Source organism: Rhinoraja longicauda, chromosome 16 (genome assembly GCF_053455715.1).
Source record: "Rhinoraja longicauda isolate Sanriku21f chromosome 16, sRhiLon1.1, whole genome shotgun sequence".
Taxonomy (NCBI): Eukaryota; Metazoa; Chordata; class Chondrichthyes; order Rajiformes; family Arhynchobatidae; genus Rhinoraja; species Rhinoraja longicauda.
In genome coordinates, this window is record NC_135968.1 from 39,546,907 (window position 1) to 39,568,170 (window position 21,264).

General features: G+C 43.4%; 1 protein-coding gene across 13 annotated transcripts in view; it reads left to right on the top strand.

Annotated features, from left to right (window-relative positions):
• jakmip3 (Janus kinase and microtubule interacting protein 3) overlaps positions 1-21,264 on the top strand; it is a 316,671-nt gene that overhangs the window by 242,980 nt on the left and 52,427 nt on the right. For 6 of the 13 annotated variants that reach the window (XM_078413661.1, XM_078413665.1, XM_078413666.1 and 3 more), the window contains 2 exons: positions 486-2,104; positions 2,951-3,161. In XM_078413661.1, coding sequence (XP_078269787.1) covers positions 486-839 — 354 coding nt within the window. In that variant the 3' untranslated portion in view covers positions 840-2,104; positions 2,951-3,161. Of the gene's footprint in view, positions 1-485; positions 2,110-2,950; positions 3,162-21,264 lie in introns of those variants that run through there. The other 7 variants (XM_078413669.1, XM_078413670.1, XM_078413672.1 and 4 more) reach the window with 3 other exon arrangements.

Sequence of the window (21,264 nt, forward strand, 5' to 3'; positions counted from 1 at the left end):
GCTTGTATTCACTGGACTTTAGAAGGATGAGAGGGGAACTTATAGAGATGTATAAAATTATGAAAGGACTGGACAAGCTAGATGCAGGAAAAATGTTCCCAATGTTGGGGGATTCCAGAACCAGGGGCCACAGTCTAAGAATAAAAGGGAGACCATTTAAAACTGAGGTGAGAAAATACTTTTCACCCAGAGAGTTGTGAATTTGTGGAATTCTCTGCCACAGAAGGCAGTGGAGGCCAATTCACTGGATGAATTTAAAAGAGGGTTAGATAGAGCAATAGGGGCTAGGGATATGGGGAGAAGGCAGGCACAGGTTACTGATTGTGGATGATCAGCCATGATCACAATGAATGGCGGTGCTGGCTCGAAGGGCCAAATTGCCTCCTCCTGCACCTATTTTTCATGTAACATAATTCCCAAGTAAGAGCTTTTGCTTTTATTGTTGGTTATCCCTAAATACGTGATCATAAAGTTGTTCTTCACAGGCCACAATGATGGAAAGAAAACTAGATACTGTAATAAACAATCAGATTACAGTATTCTCCCAAGAAGAACCAACTATAAACCAAGAAATTAAGTATTTGAACGAACACCTCACAATTCTCTATGAGGAGCATCAAAAGTACATGGAGAACATTCAAGGTTCAAAGGCTATTGTGCCAGAAGTGATTTGGAGCTTCAAGAACCTTATCCATGACTCGGAAGACAAGTTCTGTAAAAATGCAACAATACCTTTAAAACAAATGAAAAATGTAAATGGACTGAAAGCAAACATTTCTAACAATTGGCCAACGCTGAAAGATTTTGGAAAATTGATTTCCATGATGGGGGGGAGATGAGCACAGAAGAATGTACAGCATGGGTGAAAGAACAGTTTTAATATTTAGTGAGTGAAGAATTGATCTTAAACTTTCCTGCTGTGCAGGAGACTGAGAAAACTGCTTCAATGTAGAAGCATGGCTTCCATCCATCACTCATTCCCACTTCATACACATTGCTACATCAGTAAGTTGTTACAGCTACAGAGACTGTGTGAAACGTTGACAGACAGAAAGACTTCTAACAAGTCGGTGAAGATAATTTATTATTGAACACGAATTGTTCTTATGTTGAACCATATAGATGTCACTGCAGAGACATGGATGAAGAGTGCACATGTATTATTACCCAGGCGTCCTGCACTGAAATGCAATTCGTCCCTGGTAGAACAAATATGACACACTGCTATGTTACTGCTGTGGCCTCTGAGGCAAGAAGATAAATTCAAAGATGGCACAAAAAAAATGAATAGGTTAGATTAATTTTTTAAACATTAAAAATTGTTAATAGTTTACAAAAGTAGGCATTTGAAGGTAAAACTTGAAGACTTTTGGGCTTAGCTCATATAAATATAGAGCAAATATAGAGGGACCCAGAGTCATGATGAATTTTCCAAAGAAAGGGAACTATATGATTTCAAGATTTAAAATAAAAGCCAAAATATAGATAGAAAATATATTTGGAACATTGTGCAATCGGAATGTGGGGAAGATTTTGCCAAACAAGTACCAGAAGAAAATCGATGGGACGATTGTAATGTAGTTTTGGTTTAAAAACCATACAAGTCATGCTGTCACTTTAAGATAAATTATGTACCATTGTTACAAAGAAAATAATCCTGACACAAGAAGCAAAACTGCAATTGTTAACATTTTAATGAAGTGCATACAACACAGGAGAATTGAATTGGAAGATTTTAATTTGCATCCACCTCACATGACACAAGATGGATTTTTTTTTCCTTTATAAGATAACAATCCGAAAGGAGAACTGATATTCAAAGGGACAAGATTAATGTTTGTGAAGTCTATCAAATAAAGTGGCACCGTCCTGGAATTTGGCACTTTAAATAATGAACACAGGGAAGAAAACTATCTCAATATCAAACTATCCGATGAGAAACCATCTCAAGCCCATTTATCCAACCAGATGTTTGAATGTAAAGTACATGCATTGAAGGGGATGCAAGAAGTAAGCTGGAAGCAGACAGAGAGACATCCATCATTCTCCTACAAAAATAACAGCCACGGTGGACATGGAGAAGGTTCGTTCAGAATTGGGGAAGGTAAGGTAATTATAACATTGTTCATAATTTTGTTAAAGCGGCTGAAACTTTTGCTGAAAAACACTCTGCTATCCTGGCCAATCTTGGGGAAAGTGTTGTGTCCTCCAGTAATGTAAAGCTCTTGTTTATTTTGTACAAAATAATTATGCCATAATATTTAACATAAACTGCTTTAAAACCTTTAATAATGAAATGCAGCACCTTGTATTGTCCTTTGCATATATTCCAATATTGTACTAATAGTGTTACAAAAGCCCCTTTGGTTCCCAAACCACGCCCTCCCCAGGTACTTTCCCCTGCAACTGCAGGAGATGCTACACCTGTCCTTATACCTCCCCCCTCGACTCCGTCTAAGGATCCCGACGGTCCTATCAGGTGAGGCAGAGGTTCACTTGCACTTGCTCCAACTTTATCTACTACATCCGCTGTACCAGGTGTGGACTCCTAAATATCGGCGAGACCAAGCATAGGCTCGGTAATCATTTTGCTGAACACCTCCGCTCAGTCCGCCTAGACTTGCGTGATCGCCTGGTTGCTAAACACTTTAACTCCCTCTCCCATGCCTACACTGACCTTTCTATCTTGGACCTCCTCCATTGTCAGAGTGAGCCCCAATGCAAATTGGAGGAACAGCACCTCATATTTCGCTTGGACAGTTTACAACCCAGCAGTATGAATATTGACCTCCAGCTTCAAGTAAGCCTTGCTTTCCATCTCTCTCCACCCCTCCCCCATCCTATTTCTCCAACTAGTTTCACTGTCCTCCTGATTAAATGTTACTGATTGTACACCTCGTTGTCACCTTCCCCTCAGCTAACAATGATCTGTTCTATATTCACGGTCTAGTCCTGTGTATAATAAAGAGCAACTCAGCGGGACAGGCAGCATCTCTGGAGAGAAGGAATGGGTCGAGACCCTTCTTCAGACTGAGGGTCAGGCTTTCTTTTACGATTGCATCAATGTGCTGGGTCCTGGACAGCCTTCAGAGATGTACACGCCCAGGAAATTCAACAACCTCTTGACTCTCTCCACCACCGACCCATCAAAATGAAAGCAGGTTTGTGGATCGTCGGTCTGATTTGATCTGATTTCAAATTCAAAATATCAATTGTACATTTTTTTTAAACGTGGATTTAGGCAAGTTTCAGAAGGAGTGCAATTCTCCCTTCTGTATTCCACTAATGCCCTGATATAGCCTGGTAAAGGCAGTGTTCACTGCAGAGGAAGCAAATGTCGCCCCTTTCTGCTTTCCGCAGAGACCGTTCCCTCTGTAACTCCCTAGTCCACTCGTCCCTTCCCACCCGAACCACCCCCTCCACAGGCACTTTCCCCTGCAACCACAGGAGATGTCCCTTTACCTCCCCCCTCAACTCCATCCAAGGACCCAAACAGTCTTTCCAGGTGAGACAGAGGTTCACCTGCACCTCCTCCAACCTCATCTATTGTATCCGCTGTTCCAGATGTCAACTTCTCTACATCGGCGAGACCAAACGCAGGCTCGGCGATCGTTTCGCTCAACACCTTCGCTCAGTCTGCCTTAACCAACCTGATCTCCCGGTGGCTCAGTACTTCATCTCCACCTCCCACTCCCAGTCTGACCTTTCTGTCATGGGCCTCCTCCATTGCCATAGTGAGGCCCAGCGCAAATTGGAGGAACAGCATCTCAAATTTTGCTTGGGCAGTTTACACCCCAGCGGTATGAACAATGACTTCTCTGTCCCTCTCTTTCCCCTCCTCCTTCCCAGTTCTCCCACTGTCCTCCTGTCTCCTACTACATCCTATCTTTGTCCCGCCCCCTCCCCTGACATCAGTCTGAAGAAGGGTCTCGACCCGAAACGTCACTCATTCCTTCTCTCCTGAGATAATAGACAATAGACAATAGGTGCAGGAGTAGGCCATTCAGCCCTTCGAGCCAGCACCGCCATTCAATGCGATCATGGCTGATCATTCTCAATCAGTACCCCATTCCTGCCTTCTCCCCATACCCCCTCACTCCGCTATCCTTAAGAGCTCTATCCAGCTCTCTCTTGAAAGCATCCAACGAACTGGCCTCCACTGCCTTCTGAGGCAGAGAATTCCACACCTTCACCATTCTCTGACTGAAAAAGTTCTTCCTCATCTCCGTTCTAAATGGCCTACCCCTTATTCTTAAACTTTGGCCCCTTGTTCTGGACTCCCCTAACATTGGGAACATGTTTCCTGCCTCTAATTTGTCCAATCCCCTAATTATCTTATATGTTTCAATAAGATCCCCCCTCATCCTTCTAAATTCCAGTGTATACAAGCCTAATTGCTCCAGCCTTTCAACATACGACAGTCCCGCCATTCCGGGAATCAACCTAGTGAACCTATGCTGCACGCCCTCAATAGCAAGAATATCCTTCCTCAAATTTGGAGACCAAAACTGCACACAGTACTCCAGGTGCGGTCTCACCAGGGCCCGGTACAACTGTAGAAGGACCTCTTTGCTCCTATACTCAACTCCTCTTGTTACGAAGGCCAACATTCCATTGGCTTTCTTCACTGCCTGCTGTACCTGCATGCTTCCTTTCAGTGACTGATGCACTAGGACACCCAGATCTCGTTGAACATCCCCTCTTCCTTCGTCTGCCAGCATCTGCAGTTATTTTCCTAAGCAAATGAACCCAGTGAATTAAAATACAGTTAAGACAGGAGAAAATCCCGAGGCAAACATAAAAGTTGAGGCCTGGAGCAAACTTGAGGCAATGGGTCAGGAGACCATTTGTACTTACTGATGTTGGGAAAAAAGTAAAAATGAGTAGTGTAGGGTTGGGGTGCATGAGATTGAGAATCTTGGGGAGAAGATCTACAGAGGAGATGACCTCAGTGGCGTTCGACAGTTTGATATTCAGAGATGGAGTCCTGGCACAAAATAGACTCTTTTATTTTAAGTTGCTGCCAAACTGCTGAAAGCAAAGCTCTAAGAATACGAATGTTGTTGAACACTTTCATGTGTTTATTGCGTGTTTGCCATTGCTCCTGCTATGTTCAAGTAGTGGATGATTCAAGACATCTAACAACTCTTTACAGATGAAATAGCTTTGGTTGGCAGTAAAGACGTCAGCACATTGGCGCTGTTTTCCAAGGTGGCATGTGCCTGCTCACTCAGCAGTGTGTTGTCAAACTAACTGACGCAGAGGAATAACGAGTTGCTCATTCCAAAGTAAAATCCAAAACATGTGGACGAGGCTGACATGACTTGCTGCTGGTTACAGATGAAATAGAAGCCATTCACCGTACCCATAAATTTAAAATAGCAATCTGTTTTAAATACTAAAGACACCATGCACGTACAAAAGCAAGGGAGTTGATCAAACAAAAGGCAGCAGTGTGATTTCAAAACGGCGGATAAGTATTAGTAGCAAAAAAAGGGCGGCACGGTGGCGCAGCAGTAGAGTTGCTGCCTTCCAGCGTTTTCGGCGCCCGAGACCCAGGTTCCAACCCGACTACGGACGCCCGTCTGTACGGAGTTTGTACGTTCTCCCCATGACCGCGTGGTTTTCTCCGAGATCTTCTGTTTCCTCCCACACTTCAAAGACGTACAGACAGGTTTGTCGGTTGATTAGCTTGGTATAAATGTAAATTGTCCCTGGTGTGTGTAGGTTAGTGTTAATATGCGGGGATCGCTGGTCGGTGCGGACTCAGTGTGCCAAGGAGCCTGTTTCAGCGCTGCGTCTCTAAACTAAACTAAAGAACACTTACATTTTGCTGAAGGCAGAGAAAGTGAGGGGAAATCTTCTACTGCAGCACTTACACCACAATTGGAAATGGTGAAAAACAGAACAAATTCACGATTTCCGAAAATATGAGCTTTTCAAATACATGGCACTGGAAAGGGACATCCATGTTTCTGAGTCTGTGTTGATGGTCATCAGCACAATGTTTATGTTTTAATTAAAAATGAACTGACTGAGCTCTAATCTTGAAGGTCGTACTCCATAGAATAGACAAAAACAATAGACAATAGACAATAGGTGCAGGAGGAGGCCATTCGGCCCTTTGAGCCAGCACCACCATTCAATGAGATCATGGCTGATCATTCTCAATCAGTACCCCGTTCCTGCCTTCTCCCCATACCCCCTGACTCCACTATCCTTAAGAGCTCTATCTAGCTCTCTCTTGAATGCATTCAGAGAATTGGCCTCCACTGCCTTCTGAGGCAGAGAATTCCACAGATTCACAACTTTCTGACTGAAAACGTTTTTCCTCATCTCCGTTCTAAAATGGCCTACCCCTTATTCTTAAACTGTGGCCCCTTGTTCTGGACTCCCCCAACATTGGGAACATGTTTCCTGCCTTTAACGTGTCCAACCCTTAATAATCTTATATGTTTCGATAAGATCTCCTCTCATCCTTCAAAATTCCAGTGTATACAAGCCTAGTCGCTCCAGTCTTTCAAATATTTATGATTTAAAATAGTGACAGGCTTTGTGAACTTCTCCGCGTAACAGAAGGAATATTGGTATCCAAACATATTGGCACAAGTCAGGTGAACTGTGACATAGTAACACTGTGAAATAGGCAAGAGCAAATTCATGACATACAGTCCAAATGGAAGAACAATAAGTGTAATAAAGATTCTTAATTTGCATTATCCCCATAAATGCACCATCCCCAATGGGAATGGTATTAAATATCACACAATTTACATGTATATCTCTGCAGAGTGTACAACAGATTCAATAAAACATTTTGATTAAAAGAGATCAAATAGAATTTTTCAGGAGATTAGATTTCCAGATTGGTTATTTTGATTTAATAGCACGCTGGAGAATAGCAATTTGTGGCAGAACTGGCTCGCTGGATAATGTCAACTATTGCAAGGATAATTTATGCCCTTTATCGCACACAGGACTAGATCGTGAACTTGAACCTTCATTTCAGTAAATGTGCTTCCAGTATAAGGAAAGGTACTTCATTTTTTTTCATCTACTCCGACAGACACCAGCTGAATGTGGCCATCAATAATATAACTGACTATCCATGGATGCATTTGTGTCTTTTAAAAATGAGGTCGTTGCTCTTTCATTCCTCCTGAAAATATTATAAAAGAGAAATATTTGATTCTGTCTCACCTCAGCTGAGCCAAATTCTGTCAATGCTACTTCATGCCTTGCCTTCAATTTCCGGACATTAATCTTGACACATTTACATTAAAATATCACACCTCTGCAACCTCCAACTGATCACAGCCAAGTACCTTCCATTGTACCCTTCTTTCATTGGCTTCCTCACGCTGCATCATCTCAAATATAAATCTCCTTGATCCTCTACATCCCAAGACTTCTGTGTCACCTGTTTCACAATTTATTGCTACACCTATTTAATGATGTAATTATCTAGTGCGGAAAAAAAATCACCAGGAAGTTGCCTGGAATAAAGGGCTTTAGCCATATTGGGAGATTGATTGGGCTGGGTTTATTCTCACTGAAACTCATGTGCTGAGGGGTGACCTTAGAGAGGTTTATAAAACTTACGAGGGCGGAGACTGGCTAGATAGTCCAGGATTTTTTTTTCCCAGAGCAGGGGAGTCTAAAACCAAAGATCGTAGGTTTAATATGTGGCAGAAATTTATAGGGTTTGTTTTTTCACACAGAGAATAGCAAGTATTTAAATGGCTGCCAATGGAAAGTGATAGAGCAGAAACAATTGCAATAGTTAAAAACCATTTGGACAAATAATTTGATGGGAAAGGCATAAAGAGAGTTCTGGCCCAAAGCAAGTGAATGGGATGAGGGTACTGGGCAATGTGATCAGCGTAGAGGGTGTGGGTCAAAATGACTCATCTCTGTGCTGTACGTTATTATGTATTATTCCAAATTCACTGTTTCTTTGAAGGTTGAGCAAAGCTTGTGCTACCTGAAACCCACCTAATCCGTTAACCCTTTGAATGCGGGTAAAGATAATCCAACTGGAATGCTTAAAAAAAATATTAGTTTTGATTCCTTGAGTCGTACAACACTAGAAATAGGCCACATTTAGCCCACATGTCCATGTCGAACTTTTGCTCACATATATACTAACCCAACTTGCCTGCAATAAGTGTAGGAAAAAAAACCTGCAGATGCTGGTTTAAATCGAAGGAAGACACAAAATGCTGGAGTAACTCAGCGGGTCAGGCAGCATCTCTGGAGAGAAGGAATGGGTGACATTTCAGGTCGAGACCCGAAACGTCACCCATTTCTTCTCTACCGAGATGCTGCCTGACCCGCTGAGTTACTCCAGCATTTTGTGTTTGCCTGCATTAAGACTGTACCCTTAAGAAAATAACTGCAGATGCTGTTAGATGTCTGAAGAAGGCTCTCGACCCGAAACGTCACCCATTCTTTCTCTCCTGAGATGCTGCCTGACCTGCTGAGTTACTCCAGCATTTTGTGAATAAGACTGTACCCTTAATCCCTTGGTTCCTGGCAACTGGCCAGACTTGTTGTCTGCAGTGCTGGCTCAGGGGCACTTACCTGTTCCAGGTGTGGGGGGCTAAACTACCTGATCCTTCACACCCACAAGGTGGCACTGTGGTCAAGTCGTAGTCCTCTGGCAGTGTCCAAAAGCACTTCGTCCAGCACATCCTAATGCAGAGTTTGACAGACTGGCACTCTTAAAAGTAGTCTGAGATATTTTAAACAGTCAAATAGATTAAACAAAATGTTTTTTTAATTTAAATTTAAATTTTGATTACATTTTCTTGGTAAGTAAGCACAAACAATTAAAGAATGAGAAGTGAAGCAACGTAAAATAAAATACCCACACTTACCTTGGCCCTAGACACAAAATGCTGGAGAGCCTACTCGGCGGGTCAGGCAGCATCTCTGGAGAGAAGGAATGGGTGACGTTTTGGGTCGAGACCCTTCTTCAGACTGATCTGTGACCCCATTCTAATGAATAGAGTTTCCAGTCATATTCCACCCAGCCCCACCTTCCTGAATGGCCAGATGCGTTGCATTTGCCACCTCTGTCCATGGGCTCACTGCATTGCCTCTGATGGGGTATTACAGGGCAGCTGGTCAGTTGCACTGTTTCAGAATTCTGCATTTGCCAGAAGTCGACATCAATCTGAGCCATGAAGGACGTGGAAATGGCAACTCCCTGCAAACACATTGGTGTTGGTCAGCTGCCTCGTTTTCTCACGCTTAGGGGAAGCCAGATAAGCACATCAGGGGGAAAATGAGTGGGAGTCTTATTGTTAGACTGTGGGTAATCTTTCATTTCACTGCACATTTATGTGTATGTGACAAATAAATTGACTATTGACTATTGAAGTGATGATAACAGATGAGATGGATCATGAAGGAATTGGTATGAGGCTGAATTGCCAGCACAATACAATTGGACTCTTAGATTCTACATACACCGATCAGCCAAAACATTATGACCACTGACAGGCGAAGTGAATAACATTGATTATCTTGTTATAATGGCACCTGTCAATGGGGTGGGATATATTAGGCAGCAAGTGAACAGTCAGTTCTTGAAGTTGATGTGTTGGATGCAGGAGAAATGAGCAGGAGTAAAGACCTGAGCGTCTTTGACAAGGACCAAATTGTTATGGCCAGACGACTGGGTCAGAGCATCTCTGAAACGGCAAGGCTTGTGGGGTGCTCCCGGTCAGCAGTGGTGAGTACCTACCGACAGTGGTCCGAGGAGGGACAAACCACAAACCGGCGACAGAGTGTTGGGCGCCCAAGGTTCATCGATGCGCGAGGGCAACAAAGGCTATCCCGTCTGGTCCGAACCGACAGAAGGTCTACTGTGGCACAAGTCACAGAAAAATGTAATGGTTGTCACGGGAGGAATATGTCACAATACACAGTGCATCGCACCCTGCTGCGTATGGGGCTGCACACGGAGGACCAACATATTAGGCAGGTGGTCATAATGTTTTGGCTCATCAGGTCATAATGTTTTGGCTGATGGGTGTATGTTGAACTCCAGCCCAGGTATTCATCACCAATCCACAGTACTGAGCATGTCATATAGTGATGGGAACAGGTTATTCTCTCCCTATTCATTTCTAATGGAATTAAATATCGGAAAATGTTTCACTGACTGTCTGTATCTTAGACTGTCTCTATCTCTATCTGTTGGCATTACTTTTAATGGATGAAATTCTAGGTAAATGTAGATTGATGAAATAAAGAGGAGCTGCAGATGTTGGTTTACACCAGAGATAGACACAAAATGCTGGAGTAACTCAGCAGGTCAGACAGCATCTCTGGAGAAAATGGACCGGTGACGTTTCGGGTCAGGACCCTTCTTCAGACTCCTTGTAAATAGTTGGGATTTGTTTAAAGTTATATATTATGTTCCTATTAATAAATCAGAAAGAATTTTTAACATTATTAGAACAAAGACTGGGGACAGGTTGTGACAGATTGAAAAGCAAAAGTTTTACTGCCACGTTGCAGGGACTTTAGTTTCATTACTATCCAACATTAAGGTCACCAGAGCAGAGCCCTGACAAACTGAGGCTGCAATCCCAGCAATGCTCCTTATAAGAGTCAAGAGTTGTCAATAGTATCATAAACAAAACAATGATATTCTTACTTGCAGCAACTGCTTACTTGCGAACAGGGTCTTTAAAATCAGTACTCATACGTACCATAATAAACAAAAGGAAGTTTAATAATTTAGTGCAAAACCAAAGCCCAAACTCCCAAGTGCAACCAATACGGTTCGTATTTTGTAGTTTAGTTGGTGTTTGTAGTGTCAAGAGTCTGATGATTGTGGTGTAGAAGCAGTTCCTGAGCCTGGAGGCTACAGTTTTCAGATTCCAACACCTTCTTCCCAATGGCTGGAGTGAAATGAGGGTATAGCCAGGAGGGTAAAGGTCATTAATGATGCTGGCTGCCTTATTGAGGCAGCATCTTCGATAGACGTTGCCCCTGTAGGGCGACAAGGTGGCGCAGCAGTAGAGTTGCCGCCTTACAACGCTTACAGAGCCAGAGACCTGGGTTCGATCCCGACTACTGGTCCTTGTCTGTTCGGAGTTTGTACCTTCGCCCCGTGACCGCCTGGGGTTTCTCCCAGATCTTCGGTTTCCTCCCACACTCCAAAGGCGTATAGGTTTGTAGGTTAATTGGCTTGGTACAAAGGGAAATTGTCGCTAATGTGTGTAGGATTGTGTTAGTGTGCGGGGTCGGTGCAGATTCGGTGGGCCGAAGGGCCTGTTTCTGCGCTGAATCTCCAAACTAAATTAAACTAAACTAAACTAGATCCCTTCAATGTTGGGAAGGCCTGTCCCCGTGATAGACCAGGCAGTGCCCACCACTTTTTGTAATCTCTTTCGTCCCTGAGCATTCGAGTTGCCAAAGCAGGCTGTGATACAGCCAGTCGCTATGCTGTGTACCATCTATCTGTCGAAGTTCATGAGAACATTTGTCGACATACCAAATCTCCTTAATCCTCCAAGGCAATAGAGACATTGATGGGCGTTCTTTATCATTGCATTTAACTGCTAGCTTGATGATAATTCAATTATCCAGGAGAATTTAATGTTGCATTTATAACTACTATACAGTCGTCAAACTGCAGCAGGTAAGAATATCATTGTTTTGGTTATGTCGTGAAGCAGAATATCTCAATTAAATAGAATCACTGTAGCTGTTTGCACTTAATCCCCACTGGATGGAACATTCCAGATGGTGTGCAAACTAATCTTGCAGAAGAGATTTGTTTTATTTAAATCGAAATTGTGCAAATGAAAATGTATGTTTTTAAATGAAATCTCTAAAACATGAGATCTTGATATGCCATTAACTATGAATATACAGCTTTGAATTTCTATGGGTGTTGCAATAAAAACCTGTGTAATTAGCACATGGGAGAGAAGCAACATCAGGAGAAAACAATGATGTGGAATTCATGTCACACAGTGTTTCATGTGAAAGATGTCCCATGTTTCACACAGTTCCAAGGTGCTGTTTGGAGGAAGTGATTCACCATCATAGTTGTCACATTTTTGGAAACATTTTTGGTTTCAAGGTCAGTTTATTATCACATGTGCCAATTAAGGTACAGTGACATGCGCATTGCCATACAACCATATTGTTTTAAAAAAGCAACAAGACACAAAGCTACATAAAGGTTAACATAAACATCCACCACAGTGGATTCCCCACATTTCTCACTGTGATGGAAAGCAATAAAGTCCAATCTGCTTCCTCTTTATTCTCCCACGGTCGGGGCAGTCGAACCATCCGCAGTCAGGGCGATCGAAGCTCTCGTAGCTGGCGGTCAAAGCCCCCGCATCGGGGCGCTCGAAGCCCCCGCGTCGGGGCGGTCAAAGCTTCCGCGTCGGGGCGGTTGAGGCTACTGTGACTTGAGTTCCTGAAGTCGGTCACTAATCAGAGACCATGAGTTCCACGATGTTAAAGTCTGCAGGCTCCGTGTTTGGAGCCCCAAAGTCGACCCCCAACAGGGATCGCAAGCTCTGTGATGTTAAGTCCGCAGGCTCCTGCTGTGGAGCTCTCGAATTCAATCTCCAGCAAAGGCCGCCAACTCCTCAATGTTACGCCGCAGTGCCTTCGGAGAAACGACACAGAAAAAAAATTGCATCTCCGTCGAGGTAAGAGATTAGAAAAAGTTTCCCCCAACTCCTCCCCCCCCACCCCCCCACATAAAACAAGCTAAAGAACACTAAAAACATACATTTAACCTATACAAACAAACAACAATGAAGGAAGGGACAGACATACTGTTGGCGAAGCAGCTTCTTCTTAAAGTATCTGATTTTCCATGGCAGCTTATATTACGAAAGAAGAATTGCATCAGATGCTGCAAACTTTTTGTCCAGACTGGGACGGGGTGCAGCAATTGCTTGAATTGCTTTCTCCAATATTGGAAATGGATTATTTTAAAAGTGTGATGGCGCGAATTCAAGGCTTGCATGTCCCTTTTAGAGTGAAAGGCAAGGCTGGTGGGAGTAAAGCACCCTGGATGATGAGAGAAATTGAGGCCCTGGTGAAGTAAAAGGAGGTATGGGCCAGGTATAGGCAGCGGGCAGCAAGTGTATTCCTGGAGGAGTTTCAGGAACTGAGCAGAATGCTGAAGAAGGAAGTCATGAGGTCAAAAGGGGGTGCAAGAGATTCAACGGTGCCGCTGAGAACTCCTTCGATCGTCTTTTCTGACGATTGAGAACAGACTTATTGTGTATAATTATCCAGTTTGGATTTTTCTCCAGTTTTATGGGCCGGGTAAACTCGGTAAATATTCAATCTGGTAATTGCTGGACACATTGCATGGGATTGTATCTTTTTATTTAATATTCTGGTAATAAAAGCAGAAATAAACCTACAATACATAGCTTCGGGCCAATTTGGAACTACTTTGTCAGAGTGGACAACTACAGTTCTTTTTGCCTTTGGCAAGCCCCATAGCAAGGGCCTGCTCAGTGATGGCAGTGGGGGGAGGCCGTGTTGAGGTTTCAATACGTGATGCTTGACAAGTAAAAATAATGGTGCATGTGATGCACATTGATGTTTGCTGAATAAGGCTATCCTAAAGAGGTCTATTGCAAGGCCTGGCAGTCATCTCTCTCTCTCTCTCTCTCTGCAAAGGAACAGGCAACACATTCAAAGCAGCAAAAAAGATAAGTAGCTTTGTTTGTAAAGTTGACAAAATTATCATGTTTTTTATCGCCTGTTCGAGGAACTCAACGATGAGATTATGAAGTGCGGCAGTAGTTTTCACTCCCCAGATCTTGAAAAATGGACTAAAACACCAAAAAAGTGCAGATTATGTTTTATCAACAAGGGCTTGAAGGGCTGTCATTAGAATGTACTTGAACAACTGACCAAAAACTAAAATTTAGATAGTATAACCTTAGATAGTGTAAGCTTTAGGGCGGTCACGGTGGCGCAGCGGTAGAGTTGCTGCCTTACAGCGAATGTAGTGCTAGTGACCCGGGTTCGATCCCGACTACGGGTGCTGTCTGTACGGAGTTTGCACGTTCTCCCCGTTACCTGCATGAGTTTTCTCTGAGATCTTCCGTTTCCTCCCACACTCCAAAGACGTACAGGTTTGTAGGTTAATTGGCTTGGTAAATGTAAAAATTGTCCCCAGTGGGTGTAGGATAGTGTTAATGTGTGGGGATCGCTGGTCGTCGCGGACCAAGTGGGCTGAAGGGCCTGTTTCCGCACTGTATCTCTAAAATAAACTCAACTAAATTTACTTCATGCAGGGCAACCACTGGCAGCAGAAATGGATACATTTCATGCCATTTATTGGTGCTCAATAGCCATTCAAGTTTAAATCCATTATACATAACTCAGCTCTTTCTTTTGACAATAGACAATAGGCAATAGGTGCAGGAGGAGGTCATTCGGCCCTTCGAGCCAGCACCGCCATTCAATGTGATCATGGCTGAACATTCTCAATGCATTCAGAGAATTGGCCTCTGCTCCACTGCACTGTGTTGCAGCCTTCATCGCATAGATGAGGTGTTCCATGCCTAGACATCCGAGACGTGCTCATTCTTTAGCAAAGGGGGGTTCCCCTCTTCTATCATTAATGTGACCTTCACACGGGTCTCCTCAGTATCCCACAGCTCCGCTCTTTCTCCCTCTCCCTCCCAGTCGCAACAGGGACTGAGTACCCCTAGTCCTCACTTTTCACCCCATCAGCCATCGCATACCACGCGTAATCCTCCAGCATTTACTCCACCTCCAACGGGATCCCACCGCTAGTCACATCTTCCCACCACCAGCCCATTCCGCTTTCCACAAAGACCGTTCCCTCCGCAACTCCCTGGTTAACTCATCCCTTCCCACCCAAAACCACCCCCTCCCGAGGTGTGGTGGAGTGAAGTTGGGTCCAACCTCAATGCCATGAGGCACATCCCCTGTGCCACAGCAGGATCTTGCAGCCATGCATCCAGTCACATGGGAGAGAAAGGAAAGAGGTCAGAGTCACCCCTATGAGTTAAAATATTGCAAAGACTTTAACAGGTTGATTATCCTTGCTGTTAACCTAGCTGTTGATCAAGACACTACATCATTTTCCAAATGTTGCCTTTCAAAAGCGACTAGGCTTGTATACACTGGAATTTAGAAGGATGAGAGGAGATCTTATCGAAACGTATAAGATTATTAAGGGGTTGGACACGTTAGAGGCAGGAAACATGTTCCCAATGTTGGGGGAGTCCAGAACAAGGGGCCACAGTTTAAGAATAAGGGGTAGGCCATTTAGAACTGAGATGAGGAAAAACTTTTTCAGTCAGAGAGTTGTGAATCTGTGGAATTCTCTGCCTCAGAAGGCAGTGGAGGCCAATTCTCTGAAAGCATTCAAGAGAGAGCTAGATAGAGCTCTTAAGGATAGCGGAGTCAGGGGTTATGGGGAGAAGGCAGGAACAGGGTACTGATTGAGATTGATCAGCCATGATCACATTGAATGACGGTGCTGGCTCGAAGGGCCAAATGGCCTCCTCCTGCACCTATTGTCTATTGTCTATTGTCTAAAAGCATTCAAAAACATTTTAAAGCATTTAACAGTTAATCAACTGTTTACAATATATATTTTTAAAATTAAATTAAAAACAAAACTAAAACAGACCAGAAACAAAAAAAAACATTTAAAACATGCAAATAAACTCACACTGTGTAGGAAACCCCCTAAAATTACTAGCATTTAACATCTAATTTTACTCTCCACTGAATTAATTGGAGAAAGATTCCCCTGACCAGGGCTAGCTGGGTTGTCCCAGTAGATGCCCCGAGGTCTGTGCTTTGCTGGGGAATTGCCAGAACTTGGTGTTCTGTTGCTGGGATCCTAGAGGAGTCCAGAGACAGCTCATAGTTGTGATAAATAGCTCAGACATCTGCTAGGAAGTTAGAGCCTCCATGTTCATACACACACATATTGAAATCCTCAGCGTGGAAACAGGCCCTTTGGCCAACTTGCCCACACCGGTCAACCTGTCCAAGCTACACTGGTCCCATCTGCCTGCATTTGGTCCATATCCCTCCAAACCTGTCCTATCCATATACCTGTCTAACTATTTCTTAACAGTTCTTTAACAATAGTTCCTGGCGCAATACCTCCTCTGGCATACACCTATTCCATACGTGCCACCCTTTTTGTGAAAAAGTGACCCCTCAGATTCCTATTAAATATTTTCCCCTTCACCTTAAACCTCGGTCCTCTGGTCCCCGATTCACCTACTCTGGACGTGACTCTGTGCATCTACCCGATCTATTCTTCTCATGATTTTATGCACCTAAATAAGATCACCCCTCATCCTCCTGCGCTCCAAGGAATATAGAAGCCCAGCCTATTCAACCTCTCCCTATAAATAACTCAGACCCTCTAGTCCTGGCAACATCCTCGTAAATCTCCTCTTGAAAATCTCCAGCTTGAAAAAGGTTATGCAGAAAAATGCAGAAGTGCCGTTACTTTGCCCACAAAATCGTGCCATTCATTTCATTGCCTTTTCAAAGAGTGCTGAGGGAATAATTGGTTGAAAAGGTTTGCTTATGTAAGGCTCCAAAGGTTCAAAGGTCTGTTTATTGTCACGTATACCAATTAAGGTACAGTGAAACTCGTATGTACTGTGCAAATGTAAGATTCAGATGCTGGGACAGCAAATGAGTAGCAATTAGTTACCATAGCTTTTTTTGTTGACACAAGAGATTGCAGATGTTGGAATCTGGAGCAAAAAAACAAACTGCCTGATGAACTCGGTGGGTCAGGCAGCATTTATGGAGGCAAAAGGATGGTCAACATTTAAGATCAAGACCGCTACACCAGGTCTTTTTGTGGCCTAAAACATTGTGCACAATTTGGCGACATTGCGTGGATGTCCTATCAATCTGTTTGAAAGTTATAAATAACAGACAGATGTGGACCAGATGACAATGCCTGTAATGGGAAGAGCATTTAACTAATGTGCACATTTGCAATGACACCATTTGTAATTGTTTCCTATTAGGGCCTATAAAACCCTGAAATATAGCGAGAAGAAATACATTGAGGGTTTTGGATACTCTCTTTCCCAGAAGATATGGTGTCTCCTCACAAATGAGCGATGGATGTCGTAGGTGGAAAATGCATGATTACAAGGAACAAAGCCAGAAAATATTTTTGCCATAAAATAGAAGAATACGCTGAATTATGTTGAAGTAGTATCAAAAAGTAGATTAAAATCACATGGCTCTAAAATAGATTTATTTTTTAGATTTTTTAGATTTAGAGATACGGCGCGGAAACAGGCCCTTCGGCCCACCGAGTCCGCGCCGCCAAGCGATCCCCGCACATTAACACTATCCTACACACACTAGGGACAATTTTTTACATTTACCCAGCCAATTAACCTACATACCTGTACGTCTTTGGAGTGTGGGAGGAAACCGAAGATCTCGGAGAAAACCCACGCAGGTCACGGGGAGAACGTACAAACTCCGTACAGACGGCGCCCGTAGTCAGGATCGAACCTGAGTCTCCGGCGCTGCATTCGCTGTAAGGCAGCAACTCTACCGCTGCGCCACTGTGCCGCCCACTACTATTGATTAAGGTACAAGCAATAACATGTAGTGTTCATAACTGCTATACGTTCTTTTTCGCACCATCTAGTTCAGCAGTCTCACATATGCACCAGTTCACATTTGCCCTGGTTTCTGAATTTGGACATCACCCGTGTGCATCATAACGGCCACATTGGCATCTCCTCTGCATTGGAGGGGCAATCGAAGAGAGCACTCAGTTACGCAATATGTTTTACATTCAACCTCGAGACCTGATTAAAATTGAGCCCCACTTTACCGCATGAATCCTATCAACTTCTGTTGCCCATGGTTACCCCACTGGAAGTGAGCTTAGATGGACTCAATTTAGTTCCCAGTCAGGAACAAAACAGTTGCCCGTAATACAGCATCAATGAGTGCCAATTTGCCATTCATTCTCAGTAAGGCCACAGGCATGTATGTGGGAGTGAAGGGAGCCCCCTACAGTGCTTGGCCATCCGTATCATCTGGTTCACAAGCAGTGACTTGGAAACGATGGGACCCTGCTGTTTCTGGGTCCATAATATGTCTGCTGTTCAGGTTGCACAGAGATAAACACAAATTAATCGTGTAGGAAGGAACTGCAGATGCTGGTTTAAACCGAAGACAGACACAAAATGCTGGAGTAACTCAGCGGGTCAGGCAGCATCTCTGGAGAGAAGGAATGGGTGACATTTCGGGTCGAGACCATTCGTCAGACAAGTCTGGGGAAAGGGGAAACAAGAGGTATAGACAGTGATGTAGAGAGATATAGAACAAATGAATGAAAGATATGCAAAAAAGTAACGATGATAAAGGAAACAGGTTATTGTTAGGTAGTATAAGAAAATAACTGCAGATGCTGGTACAAATCGAAGGTATTTATTCACAAAATGCTGGAGTAACTCAGCAGGTCAGGCAGCATCTCGGGAGAGAAGGAATGGGTGACGTTTCGGGCCATTGTTAGGTGTTTGGTAGCTGAGAACGGGAACCTGGTGCGACTTGGGTGGGGGAGGGATGGAGAGAGGTGGAGTGCAGGGGTTACTTGAAGGAATTTGTCCGGTGCTTATAAATTCTTGTCTTCAAATCTCACAACAGCATTGTTGTAACTCATCTCGCTCCTGAATTTCAGATTGGATATTTTCACAGTGGCAAATATTAGGTCATGTTTCCAATCTAGTTGGGGCCACTCTATTCCAATCTCTTGTGATTTCAGATACATGCAGCTCTGAAACCTCAGCATTTGTCTACCAGAGCAACTACTGCCACCTGCTGGCATTTTAATTTTACTGCTTTTTCATTTTTGGTATTATTTGGACAATGCGGGTCCCAGCAAGAATAGGTTTTTCTTTTAATGTTTTCAGATCAAAAACGAAACAGAACAAAAATTTCACATCACCATTTCAGGGATTAATTTTTACATCTAATTTCATCAGCATTATGATATTATGTGAAGGTGGCAGAATTGATGTAATAAAAATAGTGTATTCAGGCACAGGAATTGAAGCAGAGAAACATAGAAAATAGGTGCAGGAGTAGGCCATTCGGTCCTTGGAGCCAGCACCGCCATTCAATATGACCATGGCTGATCATCCAAAATCAGTACCACGTTCCTGCTTTTTCCCCATATCCCTTGATTCTCAGTCCTTAGAGCTAAATCCAATCTTCTCTTGAAAACCTCCAGAGAATTGGCCTCCGCTGCCTTCTGTGGCAGAGAATTCTACAGATTCACAACTCTCTGGATGAAAAGGTTTTTCCTCATCTCAGTCCTAAATGGCCTACCCCTTACTCTTAAACTGTGACCCCTGGTTCTGGACTCCCCCAACATCTGGAACATTTTTCCTGTATCTAGCCTGTCCAATCCCTTAAGAATTTTAGATGTTTCTATAAGATCCCCTCTCTTCCTTCTAAATTGGAAATTGAATACATGCCTAGTCGACCCACTCTTTCATCATATGTCAGACGCGCCATCCCGGGAATTAATCTGATGAACCCAGCTGCACTTCCTCGATAGCAATAATGTCCTTCCTCAAATTAGGAGACCAAAACTGCACACAATACTCCAGGTGTGGTCTCACCAGGGCCCTGTACAACTGCAGCAGGACCTCCTTGCTCCTAAACTCAAATCCTCTTGCAATGAATCACCAGATGTTTAAAAAAACACAAGCATTCAGGTGCATTCTTGAGCATAACACACTTCTCAATCATTTATGTTGGATACCTGGTGCATATTAGCAAATAAATTAACCTCTGGGCAAAAGATTTTGAGAATTCCTGCTGTTTCCTCTGGCCAATTTTTGCAATTGAAACGAGTTTCCATTTCAAATCTCAGTGAGTAGAGCAAAGGAGTATCTTCCACCTGTAAACAACTATGATTGCTGAATCTTTGGTTGAAAATCATATCAGTCAAACCTGGAAAAACATAGGTGATGTCAACTTCTAAGGAACTGATACCAGGGTGATTTTAAACTAGATTGGCGGCGGGGATCCAAAGCAGTAGTCAGGCAGACTCCTATCAATTGGAAGTTGATACAGAAGTCAATACCAACAAGTTCAGTAAACAGGGCATTTGGTCTGTATTCCTCAAAACCCTTCCTAGGAAAATATCAGTTCAAATGTCTTTTGAAGGTTGTAATGGTATCGATTTCCATAGTACCCTTCGTCAGCTCATTCCACATCAGGTGTACCCTCTTCAAGAAGAAGTTGCCCCTGAGGTCCCTCTTAAATGTCTCCCCTCTCACCATTAACCTAGGCCCTCTACTTTTCGAAGCCACTACCATTCTATGGTGGGAAAAAGACTTTGAGCATTCACTTTATCCATCTCCTCATGATTTTGTGCCTTATAAGTTTCAAGGAAAGAAAATCCCAGCCTATCCAGCATCTCCCTGTAACTCAAGATTGCAAGTCCAGTTAACATCCTGGTGAAGCATTTCTGCACGGTTTTCATTTAATGACATCTTTTCTAAGGCTGGATGACCAGAACTGCATACAGTACTCCAAGAGTTGTCTCACCAACAACTTGTACAGCTGCATCATCATGGCCTAACCTTTGGACTCAAATGAATTTCAAATAGTGAAAGGCCTAGATAGAGTGAACTAAAACTGAACACAGTTCCCCAGTGAAGCCTTGCCAATGTCTTGTTCGCCTTCAACATAATGTCGCCAAATTCTATAAAGTCCCTGACTTGCCAACCAAGGCTAGTATGTCAAAAGCCTTCTTCGTCTCCCTACCTAACTGCGACGTCACTTTCAGGGACTATGCATTTCTATTCCTCGGCTCTCAGCTATACCGTATAAAGTATCTTGACTGGTAGCGTCATGGCTGGTATGGTAATGTTAATGCACAAGAATGCAAGAGGGTGCAGGGAGTGGTGGACTCGTCACGGTCCATCACAGGCATAGTCCTCCCCTACATCAAAAGCACCTCCATGAGACACTGCCTCAAGAAGATGGCAGCTATCATCAAGGATCCCTACCATCTGGACCATGCCCCCTTCTCTCTGGTAGTATCTTGACTATCAACCCCTATCTTTCCAAATAGATTTATATTTTATCCTTCAGAATCCTCCCCACCAACTTGTCTCCACAGTTTACTGCTCCATAGTTCCCAGTTTTTTTTTTTCTTCTGAGGGCTTCTTAAATAGAGGCACAGCATTAGCCAGCTTT